Source organism: Heloderma suspectum, chromosome 2 (genome assembly GCF_057233095.1).
Source record: "Heloderma suspectum isolate Gila_16-S chromosome 2, 16-S_ref, whole genome shotgun sequence".
NCBI classification, from domain to species: Eukaryota; Metazoa; Chordata; class Lepidosauria; order Squamata; family Helodermatidae; genus Heloderma; species Heloderma suspectum.
In genome coordinates, this window is record NC_139459.1 from 142,394,068 (window position 1) to 142,411,544 (window position 17,477).

A 17,477-nucleotide genomic window follows, 5' to 3' on the forward strand; every position below is an offset into this window, starting at 1 on the left:
CCCAACCAATTTTAAAAAAAACACCTTCAGCACAAGCAGCTTACATGCTCAAGACCTGTTCGAATAAAAACGTATTTGCCTGCCAGTGGAAGAGAACAGAGAGGGGGACAATCTAGCCTGCCTTGGCTGGGTTCTAGAGCCTGAGAGCAGCCCTGGAGAAGGCCCTCTCTCACGTCCCCACCAAACATGCAGGATGGCATTGGGACCAAAGGAAGGGCCTGCCCAGAAGAACTTAAAATCCAGGTCAGCTCATATGGGAGAATGCAGTCTTTCAAATAGCCTTGTCCCAAGATGTATAGGGCTATATAGGTCATAACCAGCAGCACTTAGAATTATTTCCAGAAAAAGACCCATAGCCGGTGAAGCTGTTGAAACAAGGGAGTCACATGCTCTGTGTAACTGACCATGATCAATAGTTTAGCCACAACATTCTGGACCAGCTGAAGTTTCTGAACACTTTGCAAAGGCAGCCCCACATAGACCACTCCAAATGGGATGTAACTAAATAGGATGTAACATGTGTCACCATGACCAGATCAGACATCTATTATTATTGTTGTTGTTATTGTTATTGTTATTGTTATTGTTATTGTTATTATTACCGCCCCATAGCCGAAGCTCTCTGGGCGGTTTACAAAAGTTAAAAAGTTAAAACGTTAAAATACAATATACAAAGTTTAAAAACCATTTACATAAAAACATATGGACAATATATACAAACAACATATAACTAAAAACAACTTTGAACTAAAAACATTAAAAAAATCCAACAATAAAACACAGCCTAAAACAACACTGCTTAAAAACAGTATACAAAAGTCAGCAGAACAAATAGGAGTTCTGCAAAGGGAAGGCCTGCCGGAATAATAGCGTCTTTATTTAATGCCTGCTTAAAAACCTTCACCGAGGTCAGCAGGCGCATTTCAGCCAGCAGGCCTTCCACAGCTGAGGGGCGGCAAAGGAGAAGGTCCTCTTGCGCGTGGCTGCCAGTCTCACATTAGGCAGCCGCAGCAGACAGCCCTCAGAGGACCTTAGGTGGCGGACTGGGACGTAGGGGAGGAGGCGCTCCCTGAGGCCCTGAGGTCCTTGGACCTGGACCATGGAAGGCTTTAATGGAATAAACCAACACTTTATATTTTGCTCGGAAACAAATTGGCAGCCAGTGTAAAGATTTTAAACCTGGTGTAATATGGTCTCCACAGGGTGTCCCAGAGACCAACCCGGTTGGCATCTTTTGTACCAGTTGACATTTCTGAACGAAATATAAAGGCAGCCCCAAATACAGGGCATTGCAGAAATCAAGCCTAGAGGTTACCAGCACGTGCACCACCATTACCAGGTCCACGTGTTCCAGGAAGGGGCGTAGCTGGCATATCAGCCAAAGCTGATAACAGGCACTTCTCACCGTTGCCTCCACCTGGGGTGCCAGGAGCAGGGTTGGGTCAAGAAGCACCCCCAAGCTACGAACTTGCTCCTTCAGGGGGAGTGCAACCCCATCCAGAACTGGTTGGCATACCTCAATACCTGAATTAGGACCCTTCACGATGAGCACCTCTGTCTTGCCTGGATACAGCTTCAGCTTGTTCTCCCTCATCCAGCCCATTACCAACTTCAGGCAGTCATTCAGAGGAGTCATATCTTCCTTGGATAAAGATGTTAAGGAGAAATAGATTTGAGTGTCATCAGCATACTGATAACACTCAGCCCCAAACTTCCTGATGATCTCTCCCAGCAGTTTCATGTAGATAGTGAACCGCATCGGGGAAAGAATGGAGCCCTGAGGGACTCCACGTAATAGTTCCTTTTTCAAGGAACACCTATCCCCAAGTGACACCATCTGGAACCGTCCTGAGAGAAAGGAGCAGAACCACTGCAGAGGAGTGCCCCCAACCCCCAACGTCCTCAGGCGATCCAGAAGGATACCATGGTCGATGGTATCAAATGCCGCTGAGAGATCCAAAAGAATCAACAGGGATGCACTCCCCCTATTGATTCCCAGGCAAAAATCATCCACCAAGGCAACCATGGCAGTCTCAACTCCGTAACCTGCTCTGAAGCTGGTTTGAAATGAGCATAGGAATGAGCGCAGTTGGCACACTAGTTTCAGTTGTGCAAATGCACTCCTGGCAGTCACCAAAAGCTGGACACCCAGGGGCCAATCTATACTGCAAATTTAATGTGGAGGGGGAACAGTTTAGGGTCATTTGTGACACATGACGTTGTCGCCAATCCACAGCAACCCTGCAGATTCCCTCCAGAAAAGGTGAATTTTCACAGAGTACTTTTAGTCCATTTTTTTTCCTTAATGTGGCTCCCATGCAGTTCACCTGTTGGGTGCCTCATTTCTCCGGATTAAATCTGGCATGATGGGAATGCCCAAGGGTGCGTCTTTCACCTGGCTGTGACTTCCATCAGGGGGTGGGACCATCCCTATTTTCCTCCATTGTTGTGCTTTTCCACCATTATGCAGTGGCCTGCACAGATACAAGTCAGGTTTCTGTACTTTGCCACTCATTGTAATTCATTCTTCTTTCCTTCTCCACCGCCCTCCCAAGAAATAATCTGGGTTTAGCTGCCTAATTTTCTTAAATTGCTAAACCTCCAAAATCATAAAAATGCAAAATCACTAATTTGCTATAGTGCTAAATCGCCATACTGGTAAGTCTCCATACAGCTAAACTGGTATAGCGCTAAACTGCTATACCACTAAGTCGCCATACAGCTAAATCGCTATACCACTAAAGCACCAAAGTGGCACCTGGGGCTTTCTCCTGCTTTAGCACTGTAGTGATATGGTGATATATCGTGGCTCCATATGCGCAATATTGTTGTATGGTTCATCTCGCAGTAGGGAAATGGGAGTGTCATTTCTGTGGAGATTGGCAGACTGTGGAGACTGGCGAGCACTCTTGTTGATGGGATGTAGGGAAACTTCCAGAGAAAAGGTTCTGCTCCTTTTCTCTGGATGCCTGATATCTGGATACATTTCCTTTGTATTGAAAAGGGGAAAGAGGGGGGTAGGGACCAAGCCTCCCATATGTGGCTGACTCTGAAATACGTGGTTGAAAAAGTGGAGAAAAGATGAAAGCAATTCTTAATGTATTTCCATGAAGATGGCCCCCAGGTTCATGACTGAATCCAGGAGTACACCCAAACTGTGGACCTGAATCTTCACGAGAGTATAACCCCATCCAGCACAGGTTGAATCGCTATTCCCTGATCTGCCTCTCAACTAACCAGGAGCACCTCTGTCTTGTCTGGATTGCAAGTAGAAGGTTGTCACAAGAATCTTTGGATTTAGGCCACAGTCTGCAATGTGAAGACTGTTATTTACATCTTATTTTATACAAAACCGTTTCATTTTTATTTCTCTAGTTCTTTTTGTCTATGCTTTTATCCCTTTCCCCACCCTGTCAAGTTTTGGCTTTAGTTTCCTTCAGCTTCATTTTGCAGTAAGAAGGAACTAATTTTGTGTTGAGAAAAAGAAGCAAGTAAGATTGGTAAGTGTAATTGTTTTTATGCTGTCCAAGTGTCATGGGAACAAATGCATTAAGATAGTCAAAAGAAAATTTAAACATCAAATGTTCTGCTTAACTTCTTTGGAGATCTGTCTAAAAATGAAATCATTTTTAATTAAGAACAAAACAAAAAATGAACATTGCAGTGAAGACATGATTGTGTGATCCTAAATGGACAAATATATAAATTTAAAACTTGTTTAGATCATTTCATTTGAACTCTCTTTCATTAAAAGAAAATAGAAATGTCTAGAAAAATCATGCTGTTGAGTAGAAGAATAATTTGGGCTATCGTAAAAACAGAACAAAATACAAAAATCTGTGCTCTGTGCTGTCACAACAAAGATGAGGAACATCTTTCTGATTCTAAATGCTTGCAAATGAAGGAGTTATACCATCCTGGATGTGGTTGGTAACTAATACACAACTGTTGCTATGAGATAGTTAATAGGAGCTGAATAAATGTGATGATTATTAATAACTTGAGTTGGGCAAATTGAGGACCTCGTATTAGAGCTCTTCCCTTTTGTCTTATATTATAGAAACGACCTCTGGCAAAATCTCCCCAACAATATAGCTTGCTCTGTACTGTCCCTCACTTTTGTGGAATCCTAAAAAACATACAGTCTTTTCTTCCTTCACATTTAGTAAACTCACTAGCAATATGACCAAAGGTAGGAACATAAGAAGATTCCTGCTAGATCAGATCAAAGGCCCATCTTCTCACGTATGTTTCCCAACAACCAGACACCTCTGGGACGCCCATAATCAGGGCAAGTAGGCAAGAGCCCTCTCTGTAGTGCTATGCCAAAACCCAACCTGCCCTTTGGCAACTTCTTCATTTCCCCGTGAAAGAGGGAGTTATTTTTCTGCCACTTTCTTAGGGATTTTGAGAATGTCAGAGAAATTTCTCAGTGTGCAGGGCTCTAGTGCTCATCGTACTATAAGGAGGTGGCTGAGAGGTGGTGGTGGTGGTGGTAATGTTGTCTGCATTCCTTATTTAAAATTTTACAGTTTTTATCCTACTCTGCCCTTGCAGCCTCTACAGCTGCTTGAGCTTTCTGAAAAGCCTCCTAGAGGACCTAACTGGATCTACACCTAGTGTCATATCGATACAATCCCGTCATGGTGTTCCTATATCCCCCTCACGTAGTTTTACATCATAGTGCACACAATGTCATCTACTGCGGTATTTTTAAATCCTTTATTCCATTAGCGCAAATCACATTATCTTTTAGTGAGTACTCATACTGCAACAATGGGACAGTCGTCTGATGGTCATGTCCGACAGCAAGATCAACCCATATTGGAAACATTGCACAGCTGCTGGTGCTTCGAATGACAACCCTCCTGGGATCCCTCTTGCCAGACTCTTTCTTTCCCTCGCAGTTTAGGGAAACTGAGGTGGAGGCACCACAAAAGTAGCTGGAACCAAGGTCCACTTGTCCTGGATTCTTTCTCTGCAAGATAATAGGGCATGAGGCTTTCAGAGAGGTTACATATAAACATAGATAAATAAAATGAACATTAATTCAGTGTTAAATTTGGGAGGAAATCATACAGTCATCTACAGAACTGTCACACCATTAACAAAGACCAACTTTAAAAACTGGAGAGAAGCACTTCAAAGGCAGAAAAAGAGGCCTTAGATTGAAAGAACACTAATCCAGTTTCATTACCCATCAGAAATGGAGATATTTCATTGATAAGCAGGAGAGGCAGGTCACTCAAATGACCAGATTATCACAAGTGCCTATTGGACTGATCATGCCACGCTAGGACTTTGTCCAACCATATAATCTTCCCAGCATGACCAATCACCTATATGCAGAGAGTGATACCAACACATGTTGATAACTGATAACCACAGCAAAAGTTGTGAGAATCTGTTCTTATTCTGTCCAAGGGAATGTATTCTAAAGACAGAAGGAATACTCAAAGAGGCTAATGGTAATGTAAAATTATTTGGGAGTTGGATGACTTTGACTCTACTTGGACACCAGGCTGTGGTGCAATGAGAAAATCTCATATGTTCAGGAAAAGATAATGTTTTCTTTCTTTGCAGATCTTTGTTAGGGGCATGCCAGTGTTCAAGAAGAAACACCTCTGTGAAAATGGGTATGCTGTGATGTTGCATGCAGAGGGGGAAGATGCACCTCCTGGCCTCCTAAAATGGTGGTTTCCAAACTTTCTACATCCGGGGAACTGTTGTGTTATGCAGAGGTTTCTGGAGTATGTTCTAGGGTACAAAACAATAGTACCGGATATCAGTGGAGGCTGGTGGCTCCGATGTCAGAAGGGGTGTGCATCAGCTCTGGGTTTCAGTCAGAACCAGTCAGAACTCTAATGGAGCTATCCAGTTCTGACTGAAACCCAGAGTGCGTTCACTGTCCCACTGACATCGGAGCCACCAACCTCCACTGCCAAATGTATAGGCCAAAAAAGATATTTAATTCCCCTAAGGATGTTTGATTCCCATCATGTTTTAAACCAGGGTTGATCAACATGCACACACACCCCACACACACAGGCTTGGAGTGCAGTGCCTGCCACACCCACTGCAGTTCCCACACTGATGAAATTCAACATCAGAGTGTAGCAGCAGAAAACTGGGCCCCATCGACACGAGCCATTTACTCTGGGGCCACTGCGATTCAAAGTCCTTCGGGACGTATGACATAGTCGCCAGTTCACAGCCTAACCACGGTGTTCACCTGGAAAATGCGGGTTTCCAAAGACACGTTTTGCTGAGATGTTTTTGGTCTACTGTGGGTTTTCCATGGTTGTGAGCTGTCTGTCCCTTCCCCGAACTGACTTCCCATTTTGTGGTAGGCATGTGGTAGGTGTGTGACACCCCTTCACTCCTCCCCATTCCTTCATGGCTGCGCAGTTACAGAGGCACGGGGAAGCATGCTCATTTCTTCAACCACACGTTCGCACACCTTCGCAGCTTCGTTTCTTCGCAATGGCTGCTTTGGAGTCAGTGGCCAAGGGCCAGGGGGTCTCGGGGGAGCAGAAGGTCCAGGACCAACTTCACTCCAGCCACCATTTTGGAATGATGGGGAGGCACATACTTCTCACAGGCACATGGCTTGGCATGTGCGAACCATCGTGAGAGTCTCGGGCTGGAGAACTGCTGAACACTTGGCATGGTAACAAAGGAGCAGACCACCCACATTTATACCTAATGAGGAACAAACACAAAAAAACCCCTAAAATACAAAACACCCGCTGAAACCCAAAGTGTCGCACCCCCACCCTCACGTGCCTGTGCAGCTGTGCATTTAAATATAATGGTTTAAAAAACGAGCAGCACAACTGCCACAGTCTACTGTGCTTCAGTGGCTATGTGTCAGGGCACAGCGGATTTTCCCATTGGAGAAGTACGCAGTAAATCGTGTGTGTACCACAGCAGAAGCTAATTTGCAGCGGCAATGCTGCACAGTTACAACGGAGTGAAGGTTGAGAACGGTGCCGTGTAGATGGCCCCCAGGGGATTTGCTGCTGAAATTTGGTGGCAAACTACTATGGAGACTCAAAAGTGCCAAATGTAGGTTGACTTTCAGCGGCAAACCACCTCTTTCTTTCTTTTCTTTTCTTTTCTTTTTTGCTGCTACTAGCAGTGGGGCAGCATAAGTGCAGCCCCCAAAGGGGGGTGTCCAGGGGCTGAAAATTGGCCCTTGGACAGCCCCGAAATTGCCCATCCATGTTTTAACATTAGTCCCTCTGTTCTGATCATTTCTGTAGTGGCTTGACAAGCAGTTATACTTCTCTAGCTTGAAAAGAATTTGAAAGTATCTGTAAGACAGAAGGTTGTATTCTATCCTTCCCCAGCCTGGTACCCTCCAGATATTTTGGACTACAACTCCTTCATCAGCCCCAGACATTGTGGCCAATAGTCAGGGATTATGGGATTTGTAGCCCAAAATATCTGAAAGACATCACGTTGCCTACCCCTAGAGCAGGGGATACTGAACATGGTAGGGGGATTGTAGCAGCAGGCCCTGCCCTGACCTCTGTTTGTTCATGAGTTCTTCCACATGGAGCCGACAGTGAAGTTGTATGTGTGCGGGTTCCATCCCGAGGAGCCTATGGACAAGAAGAAGTCAGGGAAAGCCTCTGCTGCTTCCCCCCTCCCCACCCTATCCCATTTGATTATGTGAGCAGGACTCTAGTTGCTTGGTTCCATGAGCAAGTCTGCCCTGGAAGATAGTTTAGAGGTTAAAGACCTATCATCCAACTACTCTGGCTTATTGGTGTAAGAAAAAGGTTAGTCTGGTGTGGCAACATCCCTCAGGTCACCAATTTGACCTCCACTGCAGGCTGTAGCCTTGACAATGGGATGGTTAATCTTTTATCGTTTTCAAAGAAGAACATTCAAACAAACATTTGTCCAAATAAGCAAACTACATCATAAATGTGGACTTTGCAATGATGAGGATGAAATGGGGGTAGGAGAAGGACCAGGGGATGCAGGGATGATCTAGGGCATGTCAGCATGAGAACTTCCCATGCACCCAACTAGGCGGTATAGTGCAAAACTGGGAGTGCAGAGAAAATAGTATGCAAGAGAAGAAGAGAGCACAGTGACCTGCAGGTTTTTGCACATTTTTCTGTGTGGATTGTGCTACCCACACTAACTTTGCAGTTGCAATAACATAAATAGCATTCCTGCTTCATCTTCCTTATGAAGGCATTAGCAGAGGACAGGACATGATAAGGATAGGGAATAGGAAAGCTACATGGTAGCAGTGGGCACAGAAAAAAGGTAATAGCTACTAAATCCAAAACTTAGCAATATCCTTTGCTTGTTTAATGGTGCCCTGGAGATGGAAATATGGACTGATATTTTCTATGTATACCTCTTCTTCCGAACTGGATTTAGAAAGCAATGCCTTGACAATTCAAGTCTACAAGAACAGCTGGGAAGATGTTATAATCACTGTTAGTGCCAGGCCAGTATTCAAACTGCTGGATGGCAACGTGATTTTCTTCCGGTACAAATTGTTTTTATCCATTATTTTCCCCACAGATGTTCACAGAGGAGACAAGTAAGTAAAGTCACTGGAATGTTATAACCTACAAATTGGAACGCTACAACTGGAGGCTTTATAACATCAAAGAGCTGAGAACATCAGATGGATACACTGCTACGTGTGCAACTCCATTGCATTGAACTTGGATAATTGAAAAGGGAAGAATATATCAAGAAGATGTTGCTGAAAAATGATGCAAATTTAAACCACCACCTCCTAATTCATCTTCCTAGGTTTCTGGATGTGCATGTATGAGAGAATTTGCTATTTTCCCTTTCGGCTTGTTGAGCTCTTTTCTGTAATATGCAAGCACACCTATATTTATCATTAACATAACTTGGCCCAATAAAAGATACCACCTCACTTGTTTCAGATCTTTTATTCTCAGGGATGAATGCAGCAACAAGTGTGCACTAGCACATGACCTAGAATCCTCTGTAACACACAGGAGTTATATAGTCAATGCTTGCTCCTTAACAGACAAATCAACAATGGAAAGAAATTTGAAAGTCTGAAAACCACTACAGTTGCTCAGTGAAGGATTGGTGGCTTTTTAACATTAAACTAGTTATTGTGGACAATCACAAAGGAGATTTTTACACAACAGACCAAGGAGTTATGATGAAAACCTAGGCCCACTGACAAAAATGAATGGTTTGTCTTCTGTACTGCCTTGCTGTGCATTAATCTCAGTTTGAGGGTAATTTAACATACCTTTTCCTTCAGTACAGTGTCCAGCAAGGAATTAGAACCACCTGTGAGTTATCAAGCATAGAAACAAAAAATAAAAACAAAACTGGAAGGAAGGAACAAACTATATTAGTTGAATTTACAAAGGAGGGGAAATGCTATGTAATTAGAACAGCTAGGGAATTTAAGATGCTTTTGAACAAGATGAAATGGAGGAAGTCTTAGGGGGGAATGCAATGCAGGGCCTAGTAAGTAATATTGCTCTAATTTCCTAATTACTTTGAATGAGTTCAAATCTCCAGGGCCAGATGAACTGCATCCTAGAGTAATAAAGGAATTGGCAGAAGAACTCTCAGAACCGCTGTCTATTCTCTTTGAGAAATCATGGAGGACGGGAAAGTGCCAGATGACTGGAGGAGGGCTAATGTTGTCCCTATCTTCAAAAAGGGTAAAAAGGAGGAACCTGGGAACTACAGACCAGTCAGTCAATCGGTGGGAAAATTCTGGAGCAGATGATAAAGCAATCCATCTGGAAGCACCTGGAAAACAATGCAGTGATTACTCGAAGCCAATATGGATTTGTCAAAAACAAGTCCTGCCAGACGAATCTGATCTCATTTTTTGATCAAGTAACCTCCCTTGTGGACCACGGGAATGCTGTAGACATCATATACCTCAACCTCAGCAAAGCTTTCTGCAAAGTACCCCATGATATCCTGATGAGCAAAGTAACTCAAAGTGGGCTAGATGAAACAACGATCCGGTGGATCCACAGTTGGCTACAGAATTGGACTGAAAGAGTGCTTATCAATGGGACCTCCTCAAACTGGGGAGAGGTAATAAGTGGGGTACCACAGGGCTCAGTCCTGGGCCCAGTGCTCTTCAACATTTTTATTAATGACTTGGAGGAGGAGGTGCAGGGAATGCTGATAAAATTTGCCGATGACACAAAATTGGGCGGGATAGCTAGTACCCTGGAAGACAGAAGCAAAATTCAAAGTGATCTGGATAGACTGGAGCGCTAGGCAGAAAACAACAGAATGACATTTAATAGGGATAAATGCCAAGTTCTGCACCTAGGAAAAAGAAACCAAATGCACAGTTACAAGATGGGGGATACGTGGCTCAACAACACTACAAGCGAGAAGGATCTTGGAATTGTTGTCGATCACGAGCTGAATATGAGCCAACAATGTGATGCTACTATTGTGGCTACAAAAAAGGCCAATGCTCTTCTGGGCTGCATTAAGAGAAGCATAGCTTCCAAATCCCAGGAAGTACTAGTTCCCCTCTTTCTGGGCACCACACTTTAAGAAGGATGCAGATAAAGTGGAGAGGGTCCAGAGGAGGGCAACAAAGATGATCAGGAGACTGGAAACAAAGCCCTATGAAGAGAGACTGAAAAAACTGGGCATGTTTAGCCTTGAGAAGAGAAGACTGAGGGGAGATAGGATAGCGCTCTTCAAGTACTTGAAAGGTTGTCACAGAGAGGAAGGCCAGGATCTCTTCTTGATCATCCCTGAGTGCAGGACATGGAATAATGGGCTCAAGTTACAGGAAGCCAGATTCCAACTGAACATCAGGAAAACTTCCTGACTGTTAGAGCAATACAACAATGGAACCAATTACCTCGGGAGGTGGTGGGCTCTCCCACACTGGAGGCGTTCAAGACGAGGCTGGACAGCCATCTGTCAGGGATGCTCTGACTTGGATTCCTGCACTGAGCAGGGGGTTGGACTCTATGGCCTTGTAGGCCCCTTCCAACCCTACTATTCTATGATTCTATGATTCTTTGAATTCACATTGCACTGTCTTGATTACTGTTGTTCTGTATATGTAACTGCCTTTTTTTGTTACATTGTACTGGGTTTTTCTTTATGTTCTTCTGTAGACCTAAATGACCTACAAGATTAATTTTCTGCTGTTTCTGTATTGACAATTGTGTATCAATAAACTATTTAATTCATTTTCATTACAAGCTTGAGTCTGTGCTCCTTGTCACTGGCTATGGTTTACTTTGTTGTTGTTCAGTCGTTGTGACCCACTCTTCGTGACCCCATGGACCATAGCACGCCAGGCCTTCCTGTCCTGCGCTCTCTCCCACAGTGTGCTCAAGTCCATATTCATTGCATCGGTGATGCTATCTAGCCATCTCATCCTCTGCCGTCCCCTTCTCCTTTTGCCTTCAGTCTTTCCCAGCATCAGGGTCTTTTCCAGTGAGTTTTCTCTTCGCATTAGGTGGCCAAAATATTTGAGTTTCAGCTCCAGTATCTGTCCTTCCAACGAGCAGTCAGGGTTGATTTCCTTTAGGATGGACTGATTTGACCTCCTTGCAGTCCAGGGGACTCGTAAGAGTCTTCTCCAGCACCACAGTTCGAAATTCAAACCCATTTTAACACCACAGCACTTCGCTAACGCGAAAGTTCCACATCACTTCAGCCACCCAATACTTCTCCAACAAGTATCAGCCAGCACAGCACTGATATGGGAAGTGTTCACATGATGCAGGTGATATAAAAAACATGCCACAATGTGCCAACTGGGTCTTAAGGGAAGAGTTAAAATTAAGAAGGAAAAGGTGTACAGATTCCTCTTAAAGGAGGAATGCGTACCTCTATTGCTGAACCATTTTTGTGTCTGTGAACACATAAGGCATAGTGTTCTCCTTCCCAGAATGCTCCAGCTGTCCACAGAGAATGTGGGCTATTTGTACAGCGGGAATCTGAGCCATGGAGAATTTGGAGATACCTCCACATGATTACAATGATCCTTCCGGGAATGCGGGAGGAAAAGACATTAAAGTGGTTCTGTCCTTCAAATGTTTGTAACCAGTGCAGACAGAAGGCACACTTTTTTAATAACCCCTATATAAGTACCACTGCAGGAAGCTTTTTTTCATGTATGAAGTCCAGGACGTTCTGTAGTCCACACATACACAGCCTAACTTCTGTGGAAATTATGAGAAGTGCAAGAGCCCATGGAGAACAGAACCAAAGCATCAGGAGAAGCCCACAAGATGGCACCCTTGAGCCATAAACAGGGTATGAACACTGAAAGGCAGAGAGGGACAATCCGAGGAAAAGGTGGCTACCTTTAAGGTGAGTTTATTTGTCTGCCAGATGGGAAGTCCTGGGCCAGCCCCTTTAAAGCTAGTAAAGCAAGGGAGTTGATCGGGAGAAAACTGGTTTCACCACTCCTCTGCCTTAGTCTTTCATCATAACTCAGGGCCAGGCGGGCAGATTTTGCAATGCGTGAGCCCTAGTCAGTCAATAAGCTCTAGAGAAAGCCCCACGCAAGGGCACCACACCAGTGCCCAGATGTCTGGGACCTGTGGCCAAGGAAGTGAGAGAGCTGTAGACTGACAGAGCTGAGGAGCAGTGCGAGGGGTCTGGGAGCCTCCACAGGGAATATGGAGCGGAGATTTCCTGGCAGGAAGGCAGGGCTCTCCTTTGAGCTCCTTCTCCTGCTCTGTGCTTCCCTTCCACATGAAGTACCTGGTAAAGAAGGTAAGGGCACCTTTCAGTAGGGAAAAAACAGGCAAAGATTCCCAGGTTTGGGTTTTTTTGATTAAGCTGGACAAACTCCTTGGAAGGTAGCAGAGAGCGACGTTTTGCTCAGAAACTAAAAGGAAGACAAAAGGCTGAGCCAGTTCATAAGGAGACTGGGGCTCTGAGGAGCATACAGAAAGTTGTGATGTACGTGAGTTTGGGGGTGGGTGGGGAGAGGATGGATGGGGAATTCAGAAATGGCCTCCTCATACATTATCCAAGTGTACCTCATACATTATCCAAGAATGTAAAGCATCAATGTGGCAAACCCGTGTATCGTACAATCGGGCAAACTTGTCAGCCAGCTGAAATTGGACGCAGCATACAGTGACAAAGCTGGATTTGCTGCTGTGTAACGTGTGAAACGGCCCTGAGTGAAGGAGGTTACAGAAGGCAGTGAAGGACTTGGCTGGAGAGCTCAGTCATTCTCCATCTCTGCCAGTCATACGTTAACCACCTAGCTGGATGTAGTGTGAAGTAAATATTGCACCCCCAATAAAAGAAAAAGCCCTCAAAATGATGCAAGCTTGACCTTAAGCTCTGGACTTTTATCTGAAAAGTGGGGTCTTTGTTGGCTTCTTGACCCCAGATATTTTCAAGGAACTTTTTAAAAAACTGAGATTAATTGGTAATAGTGACATTTCCCCGTAAGCACATTATGGAAGGATGATATGACCCCAAAGAACCTTATAGCATGCATGACATTAGATTCTTGAGTGCAAACCTGAATTATGTATCTTTTGTATGCACGTAGCAGACAGTCAGGGTTGGGCTACAGTTAGTACTTTCTGTGTCAGGGGCCGGTTCCCAGTTATATGCCCCCACCCCACTGACACAGTACCACTCAAAAGGTTTTTTTTATATTAAAAAATCAGGCCTATGTAATAGATAAAAAGTTAAAAGTATAGACTGGTTAATTCCCCAGAGTGAGTCATAAAATCTGGGGAGAGTCAAGAATGCTTTTGTTCCTTTAAGGGTGCCTTTGCTGAAATTCAAAATTCTCATTATGTAAGAAAGATTGCTCTGCTCCTGCTTAGAAACTGATGTACAACTCCCCACCACCACCACCACCACCCTGCTTTCTACTGTGGTCTAAGTGTCATGTGTCTCTGATTGCCAACCCTCACCTCAATCAGCAATATTTAATGCAGCCTTCCCCAACCAGATGTTTCCAACTTCAACTTCCATCAGCCCCAGTAAGAATGGCCAATAGTCAAGAAAGCTGGGAATTGCAGTCCAAAACATCTGGAGGGCACGAGGTTGGGATGGCTGAATGTAATTCTTGGTGACCAAGACAAAGTCACTGAGAAGTTCCAAGTGTGCTTGCTTTTCCATTGCCCCTACTGACAGTGCAATGCTATTCATGTCTACTCAGAAGTAAGTTCCATTGGGTTCAATGGGTCTTACTCCCAGGTAAGTGGATCTAGGATTCCAGCCTGTTTTCCAACAAGCTAGCATCTTGCTTTTTCATCTTCTACCTTGAAAACATACCTGATTATTCTAAACTGAAAAGGGGAGGAAGGAAGCATTGCATACAATTTTAATAACTGTTATGAATTAGATTACCTTTGATATCTTTTGCACTCCTACTGAGATTGAGATCATGGCAGGTTTGATGAGGCTACTGAGAATTCTCTGGCAGAGAGCCTTACCCATTCACCCACCACTGCCTCACCTCTCACAATTATAGTTCCCTGGGAGAGCGAATGACAATTACGATGTCACACTTGTGAAGAAATTGCAAAGTCTTGGCCATAACTGACACCAGTAGTTACAGTGGCTGTGATTAAAATCACTTCAATCTGAATACTTTAACTTAACTAGTTTGTGGGGCAGACTGAACAAGTTTACATTGTTTTTTCAGTAACTGGCAACATACAACATATACCAGAATGACCTTTAAACCTGAATTACTGAAATATTGACATAACCCAAGATCTAACACTGGATTAGATAGACATTTACCTTTAATGAATAGCAACTTGCGAATGTATGAAGCAATGAATGAATTCTAACGTCGGGTGCAAGAGTTCACAAATTTGAAGAGAATCTCAAACCTGAATTATATTTCAAATGTGCTTAAAATATTTGCTGCAATATTGCAGCAACTTCTCACATTGCAGGAAAACTCTTACTGCCTTTATGCCATTCCTTTTGGCCTCCTGTTCTGTTAGGCTGGCACTTTTCCCTTGTCTAGTGTAGAGATGCTGATGAAGTTTGCAGATAAGGGGTTCGTAATGTGACATTTCATTGTTCATAAATTTTATTTGACATGGGCAGCCTTATGCCCGAATCTTTTACCCTGCTCATAATTAATAACAAGACATCCTTTGAGCTGATGTTCTGCTTTTGCACCTGCATATTGGCATTCATCATACCAGGCTGCCAAGGTTGGTCGCTGCTCAAAACCTTGTTACTTTAACCCTCCTTTCTTGAGCCCCCTTCATGCACTATACACATGAAGGAGGTCTGCAAGATTAAAGGGGAAGCAGACCCATGCTGCTGGCTCCTCCGCTGAGGTTGTACAGCTCCCTGCTTCTACACATTTTGTTCCCAGAATAAGTATAACAAAAAGTGGAACTTGTCCTTATTAGTAATTTCAAAGCAGCCTGGCTGTGTTCCTCATTATTGCCTACAAAAGCCCTTTTTTTTTCTTCAGACACAGATGTTTGAAACAGAAGGCAGGACTGGCTGAGGATTCTTCAGACAGCCACTGCCCTTCCCCTTCCACAAAAAATATTGACCAACGTGTTTATTATGGACTGGGAGCCGGGAGATCCGGGTTCTAGTCCCCGCTCGGCCATGGAAGCTCACTGGGTGACTTTGGGCCAGTCACAGACTCTCAGCCCAACCCACCTCACAGGGTGGTTGTTGTGAGGACAAAATGGAGAGGAGGAGGAGGATAATGTAAGCCGCCTTGGGTTCCTTGCAAGAGGAAAAAAGGCGGAATATAAATGCAATAAATAAATAAATAAAAGTATAGATATAAAAATTATGAACAGGTGGCAACCGTCTCCTGTGAGGGATGGATCAGATCCTAAACACACACACACATACGCACAGACAGTCATTCGGGGGTAGAGTGGCAGGAGGAGCCCAATGAGATCCATCCAGCCTGGTCACAATCCACACTGAGGGCTGCCTGACTCTGTTAAATTCCCTGGATGTGGGCGTAATCCATCCAAGGAGCCAGAAATCCCACAGAAATATCTCCTACCCACCCCATAATCTAACACTGCGGATTTATCCATCAAATGCAAGTGCTTGGTTTCACCCATCTCTATATTTTAGATATTCTGTTATTCAAAGCCTTGCTGCAATGCCATCTGAAGCAATGTTTAGGAAAGGGTTGTGCAGGTATCAGGAAGATAAAGATATTGGCATGTTGTTCTTTTGGAGGCCCTTAGTTGGTTTCTTTCATTCCATGAGTCTTTTCAGGCACTCTTCTGTCTGCTTTTAGTACTCTCTCAGCAAGTGAAAGGCTGTATTTCACATGGGCCTGTGACTGTTGACAGTGCGCACGCTTTGCATGTTGAAAGCTCCAGGTTTAGTCACTGGCAGCTCCAGTTAAAAGGATCTCCAGTAGCAGGGCTGGGAATATTGCAACTGGTTACCTTGGAGAGCTGCCCTCAAACAGAAGAGACAATAACAGATGGGGAGATTCACATGTTCATATGAATTCCTGCAATTAAGAGGGTGGGTGTAAATATTCTAAATTAAAAGATGTGTTCCAAGTCTCTCATAATGTTGTTACTGTGAGTTGCTGCAGTTCCTGTCCTTCATGTTGCAGGCTCCATGTCCAGCTCACGAGAAGTTTAATCTCTGAGCAAGTGCTGGTGGATACATCTTGTATGTAGGCACATGCATATAAATGTGCGCACATTAACACTAAAGCGCCATGTCGTGCGAAGGTTGCCTTTTCACACACTTCAGCTGGATGTTCCATTTGAACGTTTAGTATGGTAACATATTATAGAACAATTATGTTTCTTTAGCATGTCTTTAACCAGTGTAGGACAGACTGTTGCAAAGTACCTGAGAAGATCTAGCAATGTGTAACACTGGGAGGTCTCCATCATTGATCCTGGGCGTGATAACACTGGTATATAATATTATCTCTTCTTTTATCTATGTCACATTGAAGTGTGTGGGGCAGTGATGCTTTATGGTTACCATAGGCTTTCACAACAGGAGTAGATAAGATTCTCTTCAGAGACTTGACAGCAGCTGGAAACCTGTAGGAGATCAATTCGTTGGGATTTTCTCTCATGCTTGCACAGCATGTTCTTGTTTAAAGCCTTCACTTATTTGTGGATACAGTTAGTGGCTGAAGTGCATCATGAGAAGAGGGGGTTGGGTGGAAATGAGAGAGGCAGAAAGTAATAGCAACAGTAGAGGTGTCTGCATGTAATGCTGAAATCCTCCCGGATTTCTAAACCAACAACAGTATGAAATCAACTGGAAAATCTTTATCTTTAAGGGAAAACATTGAACTACTGTTGCATATTGTAAGTTGTGAGCATATTTCATATCATTGTTTTCATGTAAATAGTTCTACATATCTATTTATTGAAGATAAATTGGCTTACATGGTTGTGTGGATTTTACCGCAATGTCCTATGTAGCCCTTAAGAAAATGAGGTACTGCAACAATACCCAGTTGTAGGATAAGCAAGCCACGGCAG

The 17,477-nt window shown here is 43.8% G+C and overlaps 2 protein-coding genes across 2 annotated transcripts in view; both read left to right on the plus strand.

Moving 5' to 3' along the window:
* LOC146352891 (olfactory receptor 10AC1-like) overlaps positions 1-9,329 on the plus strand; it is a 33,996-nt gene extending 24,667 nt beyond the window's left edge. Inside the window, exons 2-3 of the transcript XR_014787876.1 lie at positions 5,584-5,636; positions 8,551-9,329. The gene's annotated coding sequence lies outside the window, so the exon portion shown is untranslated. The remainder of the gene's footprint in view (positions 1-5,583; positions 5,637-8,550) is intronic.
* A 3,120-nt stretch (positions 9,330-12,449) lies between these two features.
* Positions 12,450-17,477, plus strand: part of EPHA1 (EPH receptor A1) — an 86,467-nt gene continuing 81,439 nt past the window's right edge. The window contains exon 1 of the mRNA XM_084835108.1: positions 12,450-12,750. Within this exon, the coding sequence (XP_084691234.1) occupies positions 12,654-12,750 (97 nt within the window). The 5' untranslated portion in view covers positions 12,450-12,653. The remainder of the gene's footprint in view (positions 12,751-17,477) is intronic.